General features: G+C 34.5%; 1 protein-coding gene and 1 long non-coding RNA gene across 3 annotated transcripts in view; one reads left to right on the top strand and one right to left on the bottom strand.

The window, feature by feature from the left end:
- The window catches only part of LOC104908873 (auxin-binding protein T85), a 36171-nt gene extending 34374 nt beyond the window's left edge, over nt 1-1797 (top strand). Inside the window, exon 6 of one of the 2 annotated variants that reach the window (XR_008970467.1) lies at nt 1333-1404. Coding sequence is in view for 1 of the 2 variants with exons in the window: in XM_048633703.2 (XP_048489660.1) it covers nt 1333-1438 (106 nt within the window). In the remaining variant the exon portion in view is untranslated. Of the gene's footprint in view, nt 1-1332 lie in introns of both variants that reach the window. The other variant, XM_048633703.2, reaches the window with a different exon arrangement.
- On the bottom strand, nt 404-10536 carry LOC109133597 (uncharacterized). The gene is made up of 2 exons (XR_002038744.3): nt 3465-10536; nt 404-815 (listed from the first exon to the last, which is right to left on the bottom strand). It is a non-coding gene; the product is annotated as an uncharacterized LOC109133597 (long non-coding RNA).
- Nucleotides 10537-19085: the final 8549 nt, after the last annotated feature.

Here is a 19085-nt window from a genome sequence, read left to right as displayed (position 1 = left end):
GATATACAACCCTACCACAATAACCATCTACCCCAATCTTCATTATGGCACACCCACAATGCCATATTGTAGAAGAGAAGGGCTTGAGAGTGAGGTGAAGTGAACGAAAAGTTAGAGGGCTAAGGAATTTTAAAAGGTGAATACGTAGAAGATGAGAGGGGAGATAAGGAAAAGCATAAATAGTCGGATAGAGAGAAAAATAGAGAGAAGCAAATAGGCCGAAAAAAGAAGAGAACACTTAGAGAGAGTGCTTGTGAGAAAAACAAAGATAAGAAGCGTGTGACTCACACAACTAAAATATAAGGAGCGTGTGACTCCTGGATTAAGGTTCCTTTTGTGAAGATTTTGTCTTAGAAAGTGCTTCCAAGCAAAAAAAATTTGAAGGTGCAAACTCACAAAATACTTGTTTTAAAAGGTCAAATATCCGAATTTTATGACATGGATTATTTGCCATTTGGTGATCATGTATTACAACTATAGTGTCTGTGACCTTGGGCGTACACTGGCCTTTGAAAAAATTAATAGATAATGAATTACAGACCTCGTTTACCCTTGACCTTTGAAAAAGTTACATGACTTAAAGATCATCAATAGAAAAAAGAAGAAATTAGTATAAAATTTCAGCCTCCATTGTCAGTGTAACACGGTTTGCCTTGCCATCTCCAATTTCTAGTATTGGATTTCTTGTACATGCCAAGTTAGGAAATTAGCATGGTGTCTTTTGGACCTTGGAGTAAGATGATTGAGAGAAACTTGTCTTGAAGTCGACATGTCTTGAACATTTCATATGCCCTCAACTGTCTTCTTTCCAATGCCTAACATTGCAATTTAGTGAAGTAGTATATATGAGCTGTACTAACAGATGTGAGATCTTGAAAGGGAGAGAAATAAAATCTTCCTTTTTCTTTTTTTTTAATGCGCTACTTCACGATCGATCTTGATCATATGAGTATTTTCGATAAAGTATGTCTAGTTTATCGATCTTGGTCATATGTGTTTTTAGCAAATTATTGGTGACAATTATTGGTGGCTGATGAAATACTTTATGATAGTCCAGGAAATTCTAAATATTCGAAGAAGCGTTCTCTCTAGTTTATTGATAAGGCTTATGTATTAAATTTCAACAAAGGTAAAATTAGGTGAGAGTGTGTTTATTTTAGAGACTTCATTCCTTGTTAACATTGTGGATTGAACAATCAATGAAGATGGTAAGTTGAATTATTTTGTAATTGTACTACATTCTCATGCATGAATGTTGAATTTCGTTGCAATTCCTGTATGATCTTGGCACTGGCTATGTATAAGTTTTTAACTTTGACATTTACGTTCTAGGTTCATATATGAAGACTGGCTTATGCCTCATATTGCTGCGAGATTGAAGTATCCATATTATTGGGATGAAGAATGTTTCGATACTCCCGTAAGAGATGAGCTCTAAGTCATTCTCACTCTTAAACTTTTAAATTTATTTTTCTAACATCAGTTGCAGCTTATTGAAGAATGATGGACCTCAGGCCCACTACTGTCGTCACTCTATTTATCCCTACCTAGTACCTAGCTCAATATTGTAATAATTCCAGAAATCTTTGATAGGAACCTTCCTTGTTTCTTTCCTTTATTACCAGTATTTTTTCTTGTAATGTGACATCATTAGCCCATGAAGTCACCAGTGATTAGCTATCAGCGTGTCACTTCTCGTAGAATATTTGCGTTGCCACTAAGTATATAAAAGGGAGAGGTAAAAGACTGTAATAGTGAGGTTTTTATGCAATGAGATGATTAGCTTTCCTCTCTAAATTTCAGTGCAATATTTGCAGTTATATTGCTCTTCATGGTATCATAGCAAGGTCGCTAAAACCTATGCAAACTTTCTCAAGAGTAGCCTTTTTCCTTTTCCTGAAAATTTCTAGAGTATTGAGTATATTTTTGTGTTGTATCTCTTTTCTAAACCTTGTCTACCTTCCTTCCCTTTCTGAACCCTTCTTTGATCTTCTTTTTCCCAACCTAATTAATTTAATCTTCAAGTCAAATAACATGGCCAGACTAGCTGACATTAAAAACCCTCTATATCTATATACTTTTAATGGCACTGAAACTTTGGGTGGAATTAAGAAACTAGCTATTTCAACCAATCATAGAGAATGAAAAGGTCTATGGAGATCATCTTAACATTATAGAGAAAGTTGGATTTTGTGAATGGAACTTTTGAGATAGATCCCACAAATGTGCTGAAGGGGGAGCAATGGGATACATGTAATAGCACGGTCTCATATTGGATACTGATAACTGTATTTAGGAACAAAAAAAAAAAAAATCCATTTTCTTCGTAACCTTGGCTATGGTTATGTGGAAGCAACTGGAAACTACGTTTGCTCAAACTAGGGGCTCTAAAAAATATAGGTTGGACAGAGAGATGTATGAGCTCAAGAATCATGGAAAATCCATAAGTAAATATTTCACTACTATGAGCACTCTTTGGGAGGAGATTGAAGCCCTTAACTACTTGAGCACCATTGAAGGCCATGACTGAGAAAATCGCAACCTTTGTGACAACTCTTAACAAACAAAAGAAAGAGCAACACTTGTTTCAATTCTTGAATGGATTGGATGATGAGTATAACATTCAAAGAAGTCAAATAATGACTGACTACCAGACTGCCAAGTAGTGTGGAAGTTGTATGTGGAATTCTTTAACAAGAAGAAGCTCAAGGGAAGGTGTTAAAACACAAAGAGGACCCTGAAGTGACAACTATGTATAATAAGGAAGATCCTGCTTGTACATAATGTGGAGGAAGAAATCACAGTTGAGAAGTGTTGGAAGAAAGGTGGATTTCCCAAATGGCATCCATAATGTAAGAAGTAACAATAACAATCTTACAAAGAGCAGAAAGGGAATCACGTGAATGGTGGAAAGTGGAACAAAACAGGGGTAATCAAAACCCAAAGTTTGCAGCCAATGTGAATCACCAAGAAGAAACAATCTCTCACTAGTCAACACCTTGAACAACTCCTCAAGCTTCCCCCCCTCAAGCTCAAAAAGCAAAGCAGATTCTGACACAAATGAAGCAAAAGATATCTCATGTGCTGGTATGATCTATTGTCACACTACAACGGCACAAAGGACAAGCGGATTATTGACTCGTGTGTTTCAGACCACATGACAACAAGGTATTGACCCTATTTAAATTTCAAACTTTCAAAGCATAACTTCATTTTATAACTCTTTTGCAACTCATAATCATAAATATTTGTAGGGGTCTACGGTTGTAAAATATATACATACATATATATATACATATATATATATATACATATATATATATATATACATATATACATATATACATATATACATATATATATATATATATATATACATATATATATCGAGCTCAACACAAGAAACCCATGTAATTATACAAAATACAAATTCGTATTTAAAAGGTGGAAGGACATGTGTGTACCTCTTTCATTTCCCAAATAACGCTCAATTCGATTAAAATCTTCAAGAGCCCAACATCTTTAAATTCATGATCAATCTCCAATAATCACCTCACAACAATAATAACAATAATTAACATTCGTTCTTATTACTCAACTCTCATAAACAAATTGACTTGCCATACTTTCTAAACTCCTTTATGAACTAATACAACCCTTACGCACAAACCATCTCACTAGTCTACTCACATTTTTCACTAATCAACAAGAATCTTATAAACCCAATTTAATTAACGGAATCTCTGAAAATTTTGACACTAATCGGCAATACGTAATCATGGTCTAGAATTTCATAGAAATATAATGTATAAAATATGATTTACTAAAGTTAATATAGGAAAATGAAGATGATTATAAACTAGGATTTACAAGTTCCAAAACAACTTCAATCCATGGATTAAAAAAAAAGAAAGATTTAATCTTTAGCTCTAACGTACAACCACATGTTGATTTTTGCCATCAAAACCAAGAAAACCAAGGTTTAGAGCTGAATTTGCTAATTCAATCTAATAATAATACATTTGAATTTGTTCTAAACATTTTGAAGAAAAAATGAAGTAAAGATTTTAACTTTAAACCTTCATTAATACACTAAAGAGTAGAAGAAACGAAGTAGGAGCACCAACATCAACCACGAAGCTGCCGCAAAAATCGCAAAACCTCGAAAGAAAATGACAGCAACAAGACCAAACTTGCAAATCCCATAACTCACAGCTTCGAACTCCGAATTGGACGTTTTTTGTGGCTAAATTCAATAACTCAAAGAGATCTACAACTTTGATGAAAAAACAAGGAGCAAATTTGGATTGCATGTATGAGAAAATTGCAGAAACAGATTGACGAAAACAGAGGAGATGAAATAAGTGAGAAGGAAGATAAGTTTTTGGGGTTTTGGACTTTTCAGCTTTGGGTTTCAATTCTCGAAGCTGCTGCTTTTTTTTTTCTTCAGATTTTCGAATGAATGAGCTATAATGGATCAGAGTTGCTAAACTTGAAGATTATTAAATCCTTGTTGTGGAGCTTGGAGTAATTGACAGCTCAAATATTTCAATTACTGGCTTTTCTTGAGGGAGACACGAGAGAGAAAAGAGAAGAGGAGAAAGTGAATGGACTTTCTTTTTTTTTTTTTTTCAAAATATAACTTAAAGCCAAATTTGAATTTTGGAAATTAAAATTTATTTTTTTCCAATGATGTTTTAGAATAGTTTAACATACAATTAGACTAATAAAATATAATTATATTTTAATGAAACCTACTTATAATTTTTGCTATTACATACTACCACCCTTAAAAACGAATTTCGTCCTCGAAATTTAAAAATGTAAAACTTTAGCTCATTTCAGTATAACCTATAAAACGATCTTGTACTTGTGGGTCAGGGCCCACAACAATTCATCCTTAATAACCAAATAACAGATTAGATAATACCTTTACTCGATTTCCAAAGCAATATAATATTATATTCACAAATAAGGATATATACTCCTAAATACAACCTTTGAACCATTAAATATAATTATAACCATGATACCCAAATTCTTCCTTTTATTCCATTCCGAGTTTTCCACATACGAACCCGCAAGATCACTAACAATGAACTCTGCCCCCACCAGGACAGGTTCCAAGAACAAAATCAGAAAAAATGAGTACACACTATTCAACCAGAAATCCATTTTAGTGGCTTAAAATATACTTTTATATCGTTAATCACTTTTCATAAAATAGTTCTTCGTTACCTATCTTATAGATAAATCCTTTCGAAGACATTTTAATAAATCCAACTAGTTAATCAATATTTTAGAACACTTTATTGAGAGCGTATCTCTTAGCATAAAATCATTTGTATAATATCTCAGAATTTCGACATAAACCCCTGAGTTGTTGCAGCAATCAAAACTATTTTTTTTTTATGTAAAAAACAAACTTGGTAATTGCTCGAAAAATAATTTATTATTTAAAATATATCGCTGGCATAGTTAATCACGTAACAGAAATCGCTGGAAAATACAGGCAGAAACTTAACATAATATAACATAACACAAAATTCGACCTTATCTGGTTTTAACTCATATATGAATCATTTTCCTCCACCTGTACCTTGCCACTATTCATATTAGTTCATAAATTAAGCCAGCTAAAACAATTTCGAAATCATTTCCTCATTATCATACTCAAATCATATTTCAAGAATACTTTATAGTTTCCATAATCGGGGAACTTATACAAATAGAGAGGTTATACCATCTCTAAACTCATGGGGACGTCTCCCCTATCAACTTTGTACCGCTTGCAAGACTTTCTAGGTCATAACCCTACATAATAGAGCAATACTCGCTCCAAACACATAATGAGCAAACCTGCTCCACAAATGTTGTTCACTTCCCCTTATAAAATAAAACTTGTAATTATACAAAAATATGTATACTCAACACTTGTACTCAAATACTCATACTGAAATAATTATACTTTAATAACTATCGTTAATAGAACATTTACAAACATATAAAGTCTCATTGGTTCATGAAAACGAGTTCACATAACCATGTCACCAGATTATATTCTTTAAAGTTTTGGCACCTCTCGGAATTTTAAATTTCAAACTTTCAGAGCATGACTTCATTTCATAACTCTTTTGCAACTCATAATCATAAATATTTGTAGGTGTCCACGGTTGTAAAATATTTACATACATATATATATCGAGCTCAACACAAGAAATCCATGTAATTATACAAAATATAAATTCATATTTCAAATGTGGAAGAACATGTGTGTACCTCTTTCATTTTTCCAAATAACGCTCAATTCAATTAAAATCTTCAAGAGTCCAACATCTTTAAATTCATGATTAAGCTCCAATAATCACCTCACAACAATAATTAACATTCGTTCTTATTACTCAATTCTCATAAACAAATTGACTTGCCATACTTTCTAAACTCCTTTATGAACTAATACAACTCTTATGCACAAACCATCTCACTAGTCTACTCACATTTTTCACTAATCAATAAGAATCTTATAAACCCAATTTAATTAACGGAATCTCTGGAAATTTTGACACTAATCGGCAATACGAAATCATGGTCTAGAATTTCATAGAAATATAATGTATAAAATCTGATTTACTAAAGTTAATATAGGCAAATGAAGATGATTATAAACTAGGATTTACAAGTTCCAAAACAATTTCAATCCATGGAATAAAAAAAGAAAGATTTAATCTTTAGCTCTAACATACAACAACAAGTTGATTTTTGCCATCAAAACCAAGAAAACCAAGTTTTAGAGCTGAATTTGCTAATTCAATTTAACAATAATACATTTGAATTTGTTCTTAACATTTTGAAGAAAAAATGAAGTAAAAATTTTAACTTTATACCTTCATTAATACACTAAAGAGTAGAAGAAATGAAGTAGGAGCACCAACATCAACACAATTACAGCAGCAACAACCACGAAGCTGCAGCAAAAATCGCAAAACCTCGAAAGAAAATGACAGCAACAAGACCAATCTTGCAAAGGCCATAAGTCATAATATCGAACTCCGAATTTGACGATTTTTGTGGCTAAATTCAATAACTCAAAGAGATCTACAACTTTGATGAAGAAACAAGGAGCAAATTTGGACTGCATGTATGAGAAAATTGCAGAAACAGATTGACGAAAACTGAGGAGATGAAATAAGAGAGAAGGAAGATAAGTTTTTGGGGTTTTGGACGTTTCAGCTTTGGGTTTCAATTCTCGAAGCTGCTTCTTTTTTTATTCTTCAGATTTTCGAATGAATGAGCTATAATGGATGAGTGTTGCTGAACTTGAAGATTATTGAATCCTTGTTGTGGAGCTTGGAGTAATTGACAGCTCAAATATTTCAATTACTGGCTTCTCTTGAGGGAGACACGAGAGAGAAAAGAGAGGAGGAGAAAGTCAATGCGCTTTCTTTCTTTATTTTTTTCAAAATATAACTTAAAGCCAAATTTGATTTTTGGAAATTAATTTTTTTTTCCAATTATGTTTTACAATAGTTTAACATACAATTAGACTAATAATATATAATTATCTTTTAAGAAACCTACTTAAAATTTTTGCTATTACATACTACCACCCTTAAAAACAAATTTCGTCCTCGAAATTTAAAAATGTAAAACTTTTGCTCATTTCAGTATAACCTATAAAACGATCCTGGACCTGTGGGTCAGGCCCCACAACAAATCATCCTCAATAACCAAATAAGAGATTACATAATACCTTTACTCGATTTCCAAAGCAATATAATATTATATTCACAAATAAGGATATATACTCCTAAATACAACCTTTGAACCATTAAATCTAATTATAACCTTGATACTAAAATTCTTCCTTTTACTTAAAGGTGATCATGAAAATTTTGCCCATTGATGAGGCCAGGCCGAAATTTTGTGTCCAAAGATCGCTATTTCGGACCTAGATTAGCGGGCTTTTGCTGGCCTAAACGGGCTGGGCAAAAAATTGACTAAAAGTCGTTTTTGACTTGCCTAAATCCTGCCCAAAGCTAAAAAAAATATGGCCGGGCTGGGCCCGGCCCGCGGGCCGTAAAATTCTGCCCAAAACCTGGCCCAAAAACGGGCCGGGCCGGGCCAAAATGATCACCTCTACTTTTACTCCATTCCAAGCTTTCCACATACGAACCCGCAAGATCACTAACAATGAACTCTGCCCCCATCAGGACAGGTTTCAAGAACAAAATCAGAAAAAGTGAGTACAAACTGTTCAACCAGAAATCCATTTTAGTGGCTTAAAATATACTTTTATATCGTTAATCACTTTTCATAAAATAGTTCTTCGTTACCTATCTTATAGATTAATCCTTTCGAAGACATTTTAATAAATCCAACTAGTTAATCAATATTTTAGAACACTTTATTGAGAGCATATCTCTTAGTATAAAATCATTTGTATAATATCTCAGAATTTCGACATAAACCCCTGAGTCGTTGCAGCAATCAAAATTGTTTTTTTTTTTTATATAAGAAACAAACTTGGTAATTGCTCGAAAAAAAATTCATTATTTAAAATATATCGCTGGAATAGCTTAATCACGTAATAGAAATCACTGGCAAATACAGGCTGCAACTTAACGTAATATAAGATAACACAAAATTCGACCTTATCTGATCTTAACTCAAACCTGAATCATTTTCCTCCACATGTACCTTGCCACTATACATATTAGTTCCTAAACTAAGCCAGCTAAAACAATTTCGAAATCATTTCCTCATTATCATACTCAAATCATATTTCAAGAATACTTATAATTTCCATAATCCGGGAACTTATACAAAAAGAGAGACTATACCATCTCTAAACTCATGGGGACGTCTCCCCTATCAACTTTGTACCGCTTGCAAGACTTTCTAGGTCATAACCCTACATAATAGAGCAATACTCGCTCCAAACACATAATGAGCAAACCTGCTCCACAAATGTTGTTCACTTCCCCTTATAAAATAAAACTTGTAATTATATAAAAAAATTTATACTCAACACTTGTACTCAAATACTCCTACTGAAATAATTATACTTTAATAACTATCGTTAATAGAATATTTACAAACATATAAAGTCTCATTGGTTCATGAAAACGAGTTCACATAACCATGTCACCAGATTATATTCTTAAAAGTTTTGGTACCTCTCGGAATTTTAAATTTCAAACTTTCAGAGCATGACTTCATTTCATAACTCTTTTGCAACTCATAATCATAAATATTTGTAGGTGTCCACGGTTATAAAATATATACATAAATATATATATTGAGCTCAACACAAGAAATCCTTGTAATTATACAAAATACAAATTCATATTTCAAAGGTGGAAGGACATGTTTGTACCTCTTTCATTTCCCAAATAACGCTCAATTCAATTAAAATCTTCAAGAGCCCAACATCTTTAAATTCATGATTAATCTCCAATAATCACCTCACAACAATAATAACAATAATTAACATTCGTTCTTATTACTCAATTCTCATAAACAAATTGACTTGCCATACTTTCTAAACTCCTTTATGAACTAATACAACCCTTATGCACAAACCATCTCACTAGTCTACTCACATTTTTCGTTAATCAACAAGAATCTTATAAACCCAATTTAATTAACGGAATCTCTGGAAATTTTGACCATAAAGGACAATACAAAATCATGGTCTAGAATTTCATAGAAATATAATGTATAAAATCTGATTTACTAAAGTTAATATAGGAAAATGAAGATGATTATAAACTAGGATTTACAAGTTCCAAAACAACTTCAATCCATGGACTAAAAAAAAAGAAAGATTTAATCTTTAGCTCTAACATACAACCACATGTTGATTTTTGCCATCAAAACCAAGAAAACCAAGGTTTAGAGTTGAATTTGCTAATTCAATCTAACAATAATACATTTGAATTTGTTCTTAACATTTTGAAGAAAAAATGAAGTAAATATTTTAACTTTATACCTTCATTAATACACTAAAGAGTAGAAGAAATGAAGTAGGAGCACCAACATCAACACAACAACAACAGCAGCAAGCACGAAGCTCCAGCAAAACTCGCGAAACCTCGAAGGAAAATGACAGCAGCAAGACCAAACTTGCAAAGGCCATAACTCACAGCTCCGAACTCCGAATTGGACGATTTTTGTAGCTAAATTCAATAACTCAAAGACATATACAACTTTGATGAAGAAACAAGGAGCAAATTTTGATTGAATGTATGAGAAAATTGCAGAAACAAATTGACAAAAACAGAGGAGATGAAATAAGAGAGAAGGAAGATAATTTTTTGGGGTTTTGGACTTTTCAGCTTTGGGTTTCAATTCTCGAAGATGCTTCTTTTTTTTTTCTTCAGGTTTTCGAATGAATGAGCTATAATGGATGACAGTTGCTGAACTTGAAGATTATTGAGTCCTTGTTGTGGAGCTTGGAGCAATTGACAGCTCAAATATTTCAATTACATGGCTTCTCTCAAGGGAGACACAAGAGAGAAAAGAGAAGAGGATAAAGTGAATGGGCTTTCTTTCTTTTTTTTTTTAAAAAAAAATATAACTTAAAGCCAAATTTGTTTCTTGGAAATTAAAATTTATTTTTTTCCAATGATGTTTTTCAATATTTTAACAGACAATTAGACTAATAAAATATAATTATCTTTTAATGAAACCTACTTAAAATTTAGGCTATTCCATACTACCACCCTTAAAAACAAATTTCATCCTCGAAATTTAAAAATGTAAAACTTTAGCTCATTTCAGTATGAGTACATCTCTGAAAACATATTCACAAAAAATCAAACCAAAAGGAACGCAATGCCGAACTCTAACATCTGAAAAGATATATTTGACTCCAATCCAATTACGAATTTCTCCAGAATCTAAATCAACATAATTCGATCTTTCTCTAATAGCTACTTAAAACTAAAACCCTAATAGAACTTTTCACTTTTTCAATCTCAACTTTCAAGACTCAATCTTCAACTTCCTTTATTCCGATTACTCAATTCTTAACTACTAATAACCCAATTCAATTTCAGACAAGCCTGATTTTTTTTTTTTTGAACTCATATTCCATGATATGAAGATCATGACAACTCTAAAACAACCATGCTCTGATACCATCTGTAACAGGCCGCACTTCCCAGCTGCTAGCTAATCACACTTAACATTCATAAATCTCATTTACCACTTAATAACCTCGACTTATATCCAATTATATTCATTCGCAGCGGAAACATAACCTATAAAACATAATATACATAACCGATATTTGACTCCAATCCAAATTACGAATTTTTGGCCAGCAGTCCTTATTGGGTCACCGTAATGGCGCCCACCTCCTCCACATCAATCACTAGTGGAGAAAAACGCAAAGGTTGCGGTCAAAACAGACCTAAGGGCCGCGTTTTTGGCCAGCAGTCCTTACTGTAGCAGCCCTTTGGCAAAAATGAAGGGTTGTGATTTTTAGAACGAATAACTACGATTGGAAGACAAAATCGCAGCCCTTCGTTGTGAAAAGGGCTGCGGTTTTCACAACACTTCAAATATGGAAGGGTCGCCGATCGCGGTCTATGCTTGAAACCGCTTCCCTTTTATTCTCGTAATTTTTTTTATTAAAAAAACTGCCAGCAGTATAACATTCCTTACCCCTTGCCAGCAACCTAGCACCCCCCCACCCCTCCTAGAAGCCTAGCACCCCTTTGCCAGCCACCCTTGCTGCCATCCCCTACACCCCCTGTTGGCAGCAGCACCTGCTAGCCCCTTTAGCCAAGCCCAGCATCACGGCCCAGCCCATGGGACCTCCACCCCAACCCCCAACCAACCCCCTGCTGTCAGCCCCTGCACCCCCTTTTGGCGGTACCACCCCCGCCAGCCCCCCCGCCCAGCATCCCCTGCTAGTCCCCCTAGCCCAGCCTAACATCCTCCTACTAGCACCCCAGCCCAACACCTCCCTTCCAAAAAAAAACCGAAATGCAATAGTAATATCATAAGGGCTTCAATTTATTAACTTTAAATATATTTTTATAATGTATAAAGTGTACTTGGCGAATTGACTGTTTCTGCAAACTTGTCTGCAAACTTATTAACTTGGCGAATTGGCTGTTTCGCGCCATACAAGGGCTTCAATTTATTAACTTTTCATATATGGTTGTTTCTGCAAACTTATGCTTATTTTTGCAGGTACGCGAGTTAAAAGAGTGATCCTAGTTTGTAGAGCATCTAGAATCATTATCCATCCTAACACGTATTCTTTGACTTCCGGTTTTACAAACCTCAATCAAAGTGGGGGATTTTGTAGACACATAGTTGTATCTTCCTATTTAAGGGCATAATGATGAAACAAATTGCGGATTTAATTGGTCTGGCCCAAGGAAATAGCAGTTCGAAGAGCCAGGCCCAAAATTTTATTAAAGTAAAAAGCTTATCTATTTGCAATCATAACCCTAAGTCCTATTTTCAAGCCCAATTGATTATTCTTGATAATTAATTGTATTTTGAGCGAATAGCTTGAAAAAAGCTCAATTAATTATTCATGATAATTATAGTATTTATTTATTATTCCAATAAATATTTTTCAAAAACAAATAAATATTTAAAGATACTTTTAAAATTGAAATTAGGTTTTATCTTGTAAAACTTGGTTTCCTTATTTAAAGGAGATAAAAACTCGCATAAAAACGCGTCAAGTAAAAGGATGTTCAGATTGAAATGCGCGTCTGGCGCGAGCGTTGCACTTGGCGAATTGGCTAGAACGCGTAAGGCGCACCAATTTGCGCCTGACGCATGGCGTCGAACGTCATGTATAGACTTACGCCTACTTTTTATCTCATTTTTTAAATATTTTTGTACAAAGAGGGCACTGATTTTCGGGATCAAAAGACACTTTTACATGTGCTCTTCAGACCCGAATAACTTGCGAGCTCTTAAAGCAAAAATACCCTCATACATTCATACTTTCAAACACATAAACACATATTCAGAAACACACATAACATAGACTTTGATCGATCTTCACCAGTTTTCATTGAAAGGCTTCTCCTCCCAAAGGGTTGTTATTCCCTCATACCCAAGCCACACTAGTATATTCCTGAGTGTCCTTGAATAAATCTCTCTTTTTTATTTATTAAAGTTACTAATATTGTCTTTCATGATGTAGATCTCTAGTAAAATACCATTCTTTTGTATATTCTAACCTCTATATTCCTTTTGTTTATTTTTCTTATATATTTTTATGATTGTTTTGCTTATGTTTTCATCACCAATATATTATTATTGTTAATAAAGAACTAAGGAATTGTTTTAATAATTATTATATAATTTGGAGAAACTCTTAGGAACTCTGTATATTTGATTGCTTAATAACGTGTCACTAAAAAAATAGGCTTTTTAATGTTTTTATTCAACCAACTTAGACTAATATTTTTGGGGTGCTTAAAAATATTCTCTAGTTGTTCTTTTGCATAAAACTTATTGTAAACCGAATATTTAGTAGAGGCAAGCAATGAGCGAACCTGATTCATGACCGTGTTCATACCCTCACCCCTGAATTCACTTTTTGGTTTATGACATCAATAAAGTTATGTCGGAGAAATCTACATTGGATAAGTCCCTTAAATGTCCCTATAGTTTCTCAAATATCCAGTTAGGTTTATGAGTCTTCTTTTAAAGACTTATATTATTGACGACGTCGAGTTTAACCTAATTTTTAATACAATCTTTACAATGGGGTAGTCAAATACGCAATTACATTGCGTAGGAGAGATAATATCATGCATACATAAGCATATATCATATATGCATTAAGCTTAAGTTATGCAAAACGATAGATAAGAATTCATATAGTAGCTTCACGTTATGCACACACTAGATAATGCATACAGTAGTTAATCTTATGCATTATGTATGTAAAAAAATATAGCAACACATAATTTCAACAAGTGAAATAGTATTTAACCAACTAATTCATCATGAAAACATGAACACTAGTCCATCAAACTCATGATGTTGTATTGCAATTTCTTTACATCAATGAAGGTTGGAAGCCATTGATTATCTAAGGGTACCAACTACTATAGTACAAAACTAGCATAATAGTCATAACAAAGTCACAATCTATCACATTGGAGAAATCTTTAATTTCAAATTTAATAAACTTTTATGATTGAAAATCTTATTCTCACATAGGACAAAGCCAATCATTCACCTGCTACTTGTGTTGTTGGAGTATGCTGATTAGGAAAATCTTTGATTTGAAATTTAATAAACTTTTATGATTGAAAATCTTGCTCTCACATTGGAGAAAGCCAATCATTCACCTGCTACTTGTGTTTTTGGAGTATGTTGATTAATGTCTTCGATAATAGTAGGTTGATTTTCTATGAAATCCTCAAATTAATCTGGAAAGGAACACAATAATATTAATTGAATGACACAATAAACAACTTAATTAATTGAAAGAAATACGATCATCAATTAGATATGCATAAATTGCATTTCATGTTTGTGTATGATAATGTCCAAAACCCAACTTCTATATTTATAAGATATTTAATGTACTTGTATGTTACCGATGATGCATATATAGCAAAGATCTGATGCACATGAGTTGCATTGGTACACCAAATGAAAAGAGGAAGCTCAAATCATCAAGGAAATAAAATGGTGTTTTTCTCTCTGTTAAGATCATAGAGGCTTTTTCTCTATTTCCTTCTGTTGTAATGTATTACAATCTGCCGCTATCACTACCTTTCTACTGAATATATATCAACCTAGGGAATAAAACCTAGAGCAGTGTTGTACAAAAGGACAAAACTAAATCATCCTAGGATCATACAAAATGACAGCTCATATCATGACAAAATAGAGGCTGATGCAACAGCTATATACATGTACCCATATTTACACAACAACATAATTGTAATTCTTTACACCCCCCCTTCAAGTTGGAGCGGATGCAAGGAGGCCCAACTTGGAGGATAAGTGATTGTGTTGTTGTTCACTCAAGGCTTTTGTCATCAGATCTGCAAGTTGGAAGAAGGATCTGATGTGAAGAGGATTAAGAAAACCATCTTAGTAGTGATCTCTTACATAGTGACAATCAAGTTTAAGAGCTTAGTTCTCTCATGAAACACAGGGTTGTGAGAGATGTATATGGCTGCTTTGTTGTCACAATATAGAGGTATAGGTTTAGGAATGTTGAACTTCAAATCTTCTAGCAAGCCATCTAACCAGACTAATTCACTATTGGTCTGGGACATACATCTATATTCTGCTTCAGCAGAAGATTTGGAGATAGTCTTCTGTTTCTTGGTCTTCCAAGAGACAAGATTTTTGCCAAGAAAAACACAATACCATGTGAGTGATCTCCCACTATAAGCACAGGTTCCCTAGTCAGCATCACAATAAGCTTGTAAGTTCACATCAGAGTAAATGTGGTAATAAAGACCCCAATCAATAGTCCCTTCTAAATATCTGATCACATGCATTGTAGCTTGTAAATGAGGTTTCCTAGGGCATGCCATGAATTGGCTAAGTTGTTGGACCGAGTAAGAGATATCAGGCCTAGTGAGATTGAGGTAAAGAAGCTTCCCAATAATACTCCTATAGAAATCAGCATCCTCGAGAACTTCACCAATTCATCAATGGACAATCTGAGCCCTCTTGGAAAAGGGAATTTGCAAGGCTTGCACCCTTGCATTCCAGCATTTTTGATGATGTCTAATACAAACTTCCTTTGATTGAGTAGTGTCCCTTTGTCATTCCTGGACACTTCAATTCCCTTTGTCACCTAGATTTTTGCAACTAAAGGCTGCATTTAATCCTTATTTCAAAGTCTCAATCCCATGTTCATCATCTCCACTAATCAGTAAGTCATCTACATAAACTAAAGCAATGACTTGCTTCCCATTCACCTTTTTGGTGAAAAGAGAATAGTCCCTTTTGCTTTGTTCATATCCTTCCTTGATGAAAAACTTGGTGCGTTCTATATTCCATTGCCTAGAAGCCTGTTTCAGCCCATAGAGGCTTCTCTTAAGTCTGCATACCTTGCCACTTTTCTCTTCTTTATGACCAGGGGGAGGTTTCATGTAGACTTCTTCATCTAGATATCCATGAAGGAAGGCATTGTTGATATCTAGATGGTGAAGCTGCCATCTTTGACATGTGGCTAGGGCAATCAAAGTTCTTACACTGCTGAACTTAGCAACAGGAGAGAAGGTATGTCTATAATCCTTTCCCTCAACTTGTCTGTCTCCCCTTGCCACCAAACGAGCTTTTAATATTTCTACCTCTCCATCTGGTCTTAATTTGACCTTGTACACCCATTTGCAATCAATTGCTCTTTTCCCTTCTGGTAGGTGTATCAAATCCCATGTGTCATTCTCTTCCAAGGCTTCTAGTTCCCTTTGCATTGCAAGCTGCCAGCCCTCTTCTTTCACTGGCTCTTTAAAGTTTAAAGGTTCCGTGACCTTCAGAGCATTACTAAAGGAGTGAACATACTCATCACAATAATGTTCAGAATCCTGCAGCCTTTGGAGCATAAGAGACACTTGTTGTGGATGCTCTATCTGCTCTTGCTGTCCAGGGATATTCACAATGTAGTCTTTGAATTTTTCAGGCAAGACTTTATGCCTTGTTGTTCTTCTCAGGTCATTCCCAACTCGAGCTTCTTGGTCGGTGTGCCTTTCCTAAGTAACTGGCACTTCATTTATGTCATTGTGATCATAAACAGGTTCTCTTGGATTTATCTCCAAGGCAGTTTCTTCTAATATGTCTTCCTCGTTTTCTTCATCATTTGTTACACTTGTTTTGTTTCCCATCAAATCAACCTAATCTCTTCTCTTCTTGTTAAGAACAAAAGGTAATATATTCTCGTGAAAACAACATCTCTACTAATCAAGATTTTCTTCTTGTCTATATCATAGAGTTTATATCCTTTCTGGTGTGGTGGATAGCCTATCATAATACATCTAATACCTCTTGCAGAAAATTTATCATTAGGTTTTTTGCTAGGACTAGCATAACACAGACTACCTATTACCCTTAAGTTGTCATATTTAGCTTCTTTCTTCATTAACCTTTCATAAGGTGTCTTCCACTTAAGAACAGCACTAGGAAGTAATTGATCAAGTAAGTTGCAGTTAAAATACACTCACCCCACAGATGGTTAGGAGATTTGCATGAATCATGAGAGCTCTTATAGTCTCCAATAGGAACCTATGCTTCCTCTCCACTCTCACATTCTGTTGTGGCCTCCCTACAACACTTTTTTGATGTGTGATCCCCTTCTCTGCTATGATCTTGCCACATTCTTGCTGGAAAATTTTAGTCCCATTGTCTGATCTGATAGTCTTCACCCTGCACTGAAAATGATTCTCAACATATGCAAGGAAATCAACTAAGATTCCTTTCACTTCTTCCTTTTTAGACAAAAGGTGAGTCCAGGTCACTCTAGAGTGATCATCAACAATTGTAGGAAGTATTGTGCCCCTGTGGTTGCCTTCACACTGTAAGGTTCCCACAGATCAATGTGTATCATGTCAAAAATGCTTTCAGCAATAGAAGAACTTAACATAAAAGGCAGTCTGTGGTGTTTAGCTACATAACATGTATCACAAAAGTAGGATTTTAAATCCTTACATTCACAAAAAAACAAGTGTTTCATCTTGGATAAAGAAACATGCCCTAGTCTAGCATGAATTAAACTTAAATCCTTCTTGTTCTCTTTTCTTGCTTCTGTAGCCATCACCCTTCTAATTCGTCCTTGGTCAAAATCCTTCATTCCATCCTCTTTCTTCACTTCCAGTTTGTACAAGTCACACTGATTACTTCCATGTGCCACAATTTTCTCATTCGAAAGGTCCTGCAGGTAACATCCACTCTTATCAAAGATGAATTTCGTAAGTTTTTCTCTTGTAACAACTTACTCACAGATAGTAGGTTGTGCCTGAAATCACTCACATACAACACATTTTTCAAGAGCACTTCATCAGAGACTCTTATATCTCTAAATTCATTCACCTCTTTCACAGTTCCATCTGGTAAGCCCACCTTAATAACACCTTTCAGACTTCTTAGGTTATGAAAAATATTTTTGTTCCCAGAAATGTGATCACTAGCACCAGAATCAATGATCCATGAATTGCAATCAAATTTTTTTTTTATGACAAACTGCATTTGACTAAACAGCTTTACCTGCAAAGTTTACATAGCTTATGCTGCTTCCTCCTAGAGCCTTCATGACTTCATGCACAACAGTTGATATGAGTTTGCTCTCATCCTTATTTTCACCATCTTCAGCTTCAGAAGTTCCACAATCAAAAGGAGTCTGAGAGCTCCCTTCACTTCCTTGCTTAACAAAATTTGCAACCTGCTGCCTAGTGTTGATCTTCCCCTTTGTGTTTTTGAATCTCTCTGGATACCCATTTAGCTTAAAACATTCTTGTTTGAGATGTCCTTTCATCCCACAATAGTTACATCTATTGAACTCTTTCTCCATCTTCACCCTTTTGTATTCTTTCTTCTGAAAGTGTTCCAAAGGCCCTAAACTTTCGCATGCCTTCCAACATTCAGGGCACTCATATCACCTCCAAGGTTCATTTCACATGTGATTAGTTTATGTTTTTCAACTTGCAACACCAAGTTGTAAGCCTTGTTAACTGGCAGAAGAGGATCCGTTCCAAGTAGATTACTTTTCATCTGTTCATTGCCCTCATTGAGCCCCATGATAAATTTGATAAGCTTGTTGTTTTCTTGGATTTCGAGCATTCTTTTCAGGAGATTGCAGCTACATTTGCTCATGGCTTCACAGCTACATTCAGGTATCTCTTTTAGTTGACCAATTTGATCCCAGAGATCTTTCAGTTAACAGTAGTATTCTCCCACAGTGATACTACCTTGCTGTAGTTCCCAGAGTTCCTTTTTCAGGTGAAAAAGCTATGGTGCATTTGCCTGGCCATATCTTTCCACAATTTCATTCCATAGTTCTATTGTGGAGTGCATAGATACAAGACTTCCAGCAATCTCTGGCTTCATAGTTGCAAGGAGCTAGGACCTTACCATAT

The sequence above is a fragment of the Beta vulgaris genome, chromosome 7 (assembly GCF_026745355.1).
Source record: "Beta vulgaris subsp. vulgaris cultivar EL10 chromosome 7, EL10.2, whole genome shotgun sequence".
In the NCBI taxonomy this organism is placed as follows: domain Eukaryota; kingdom Viridiplantae; phylum Streptophyta; class Magnoliopsida; order Caryophyllales; family Amaranthaceae; genus Beta; species Beta vulgaris.
Note: the sequence above shows the minus strand (reverse complement) of the source record. Positions and strands in the feature narration are given on the sequence as shown.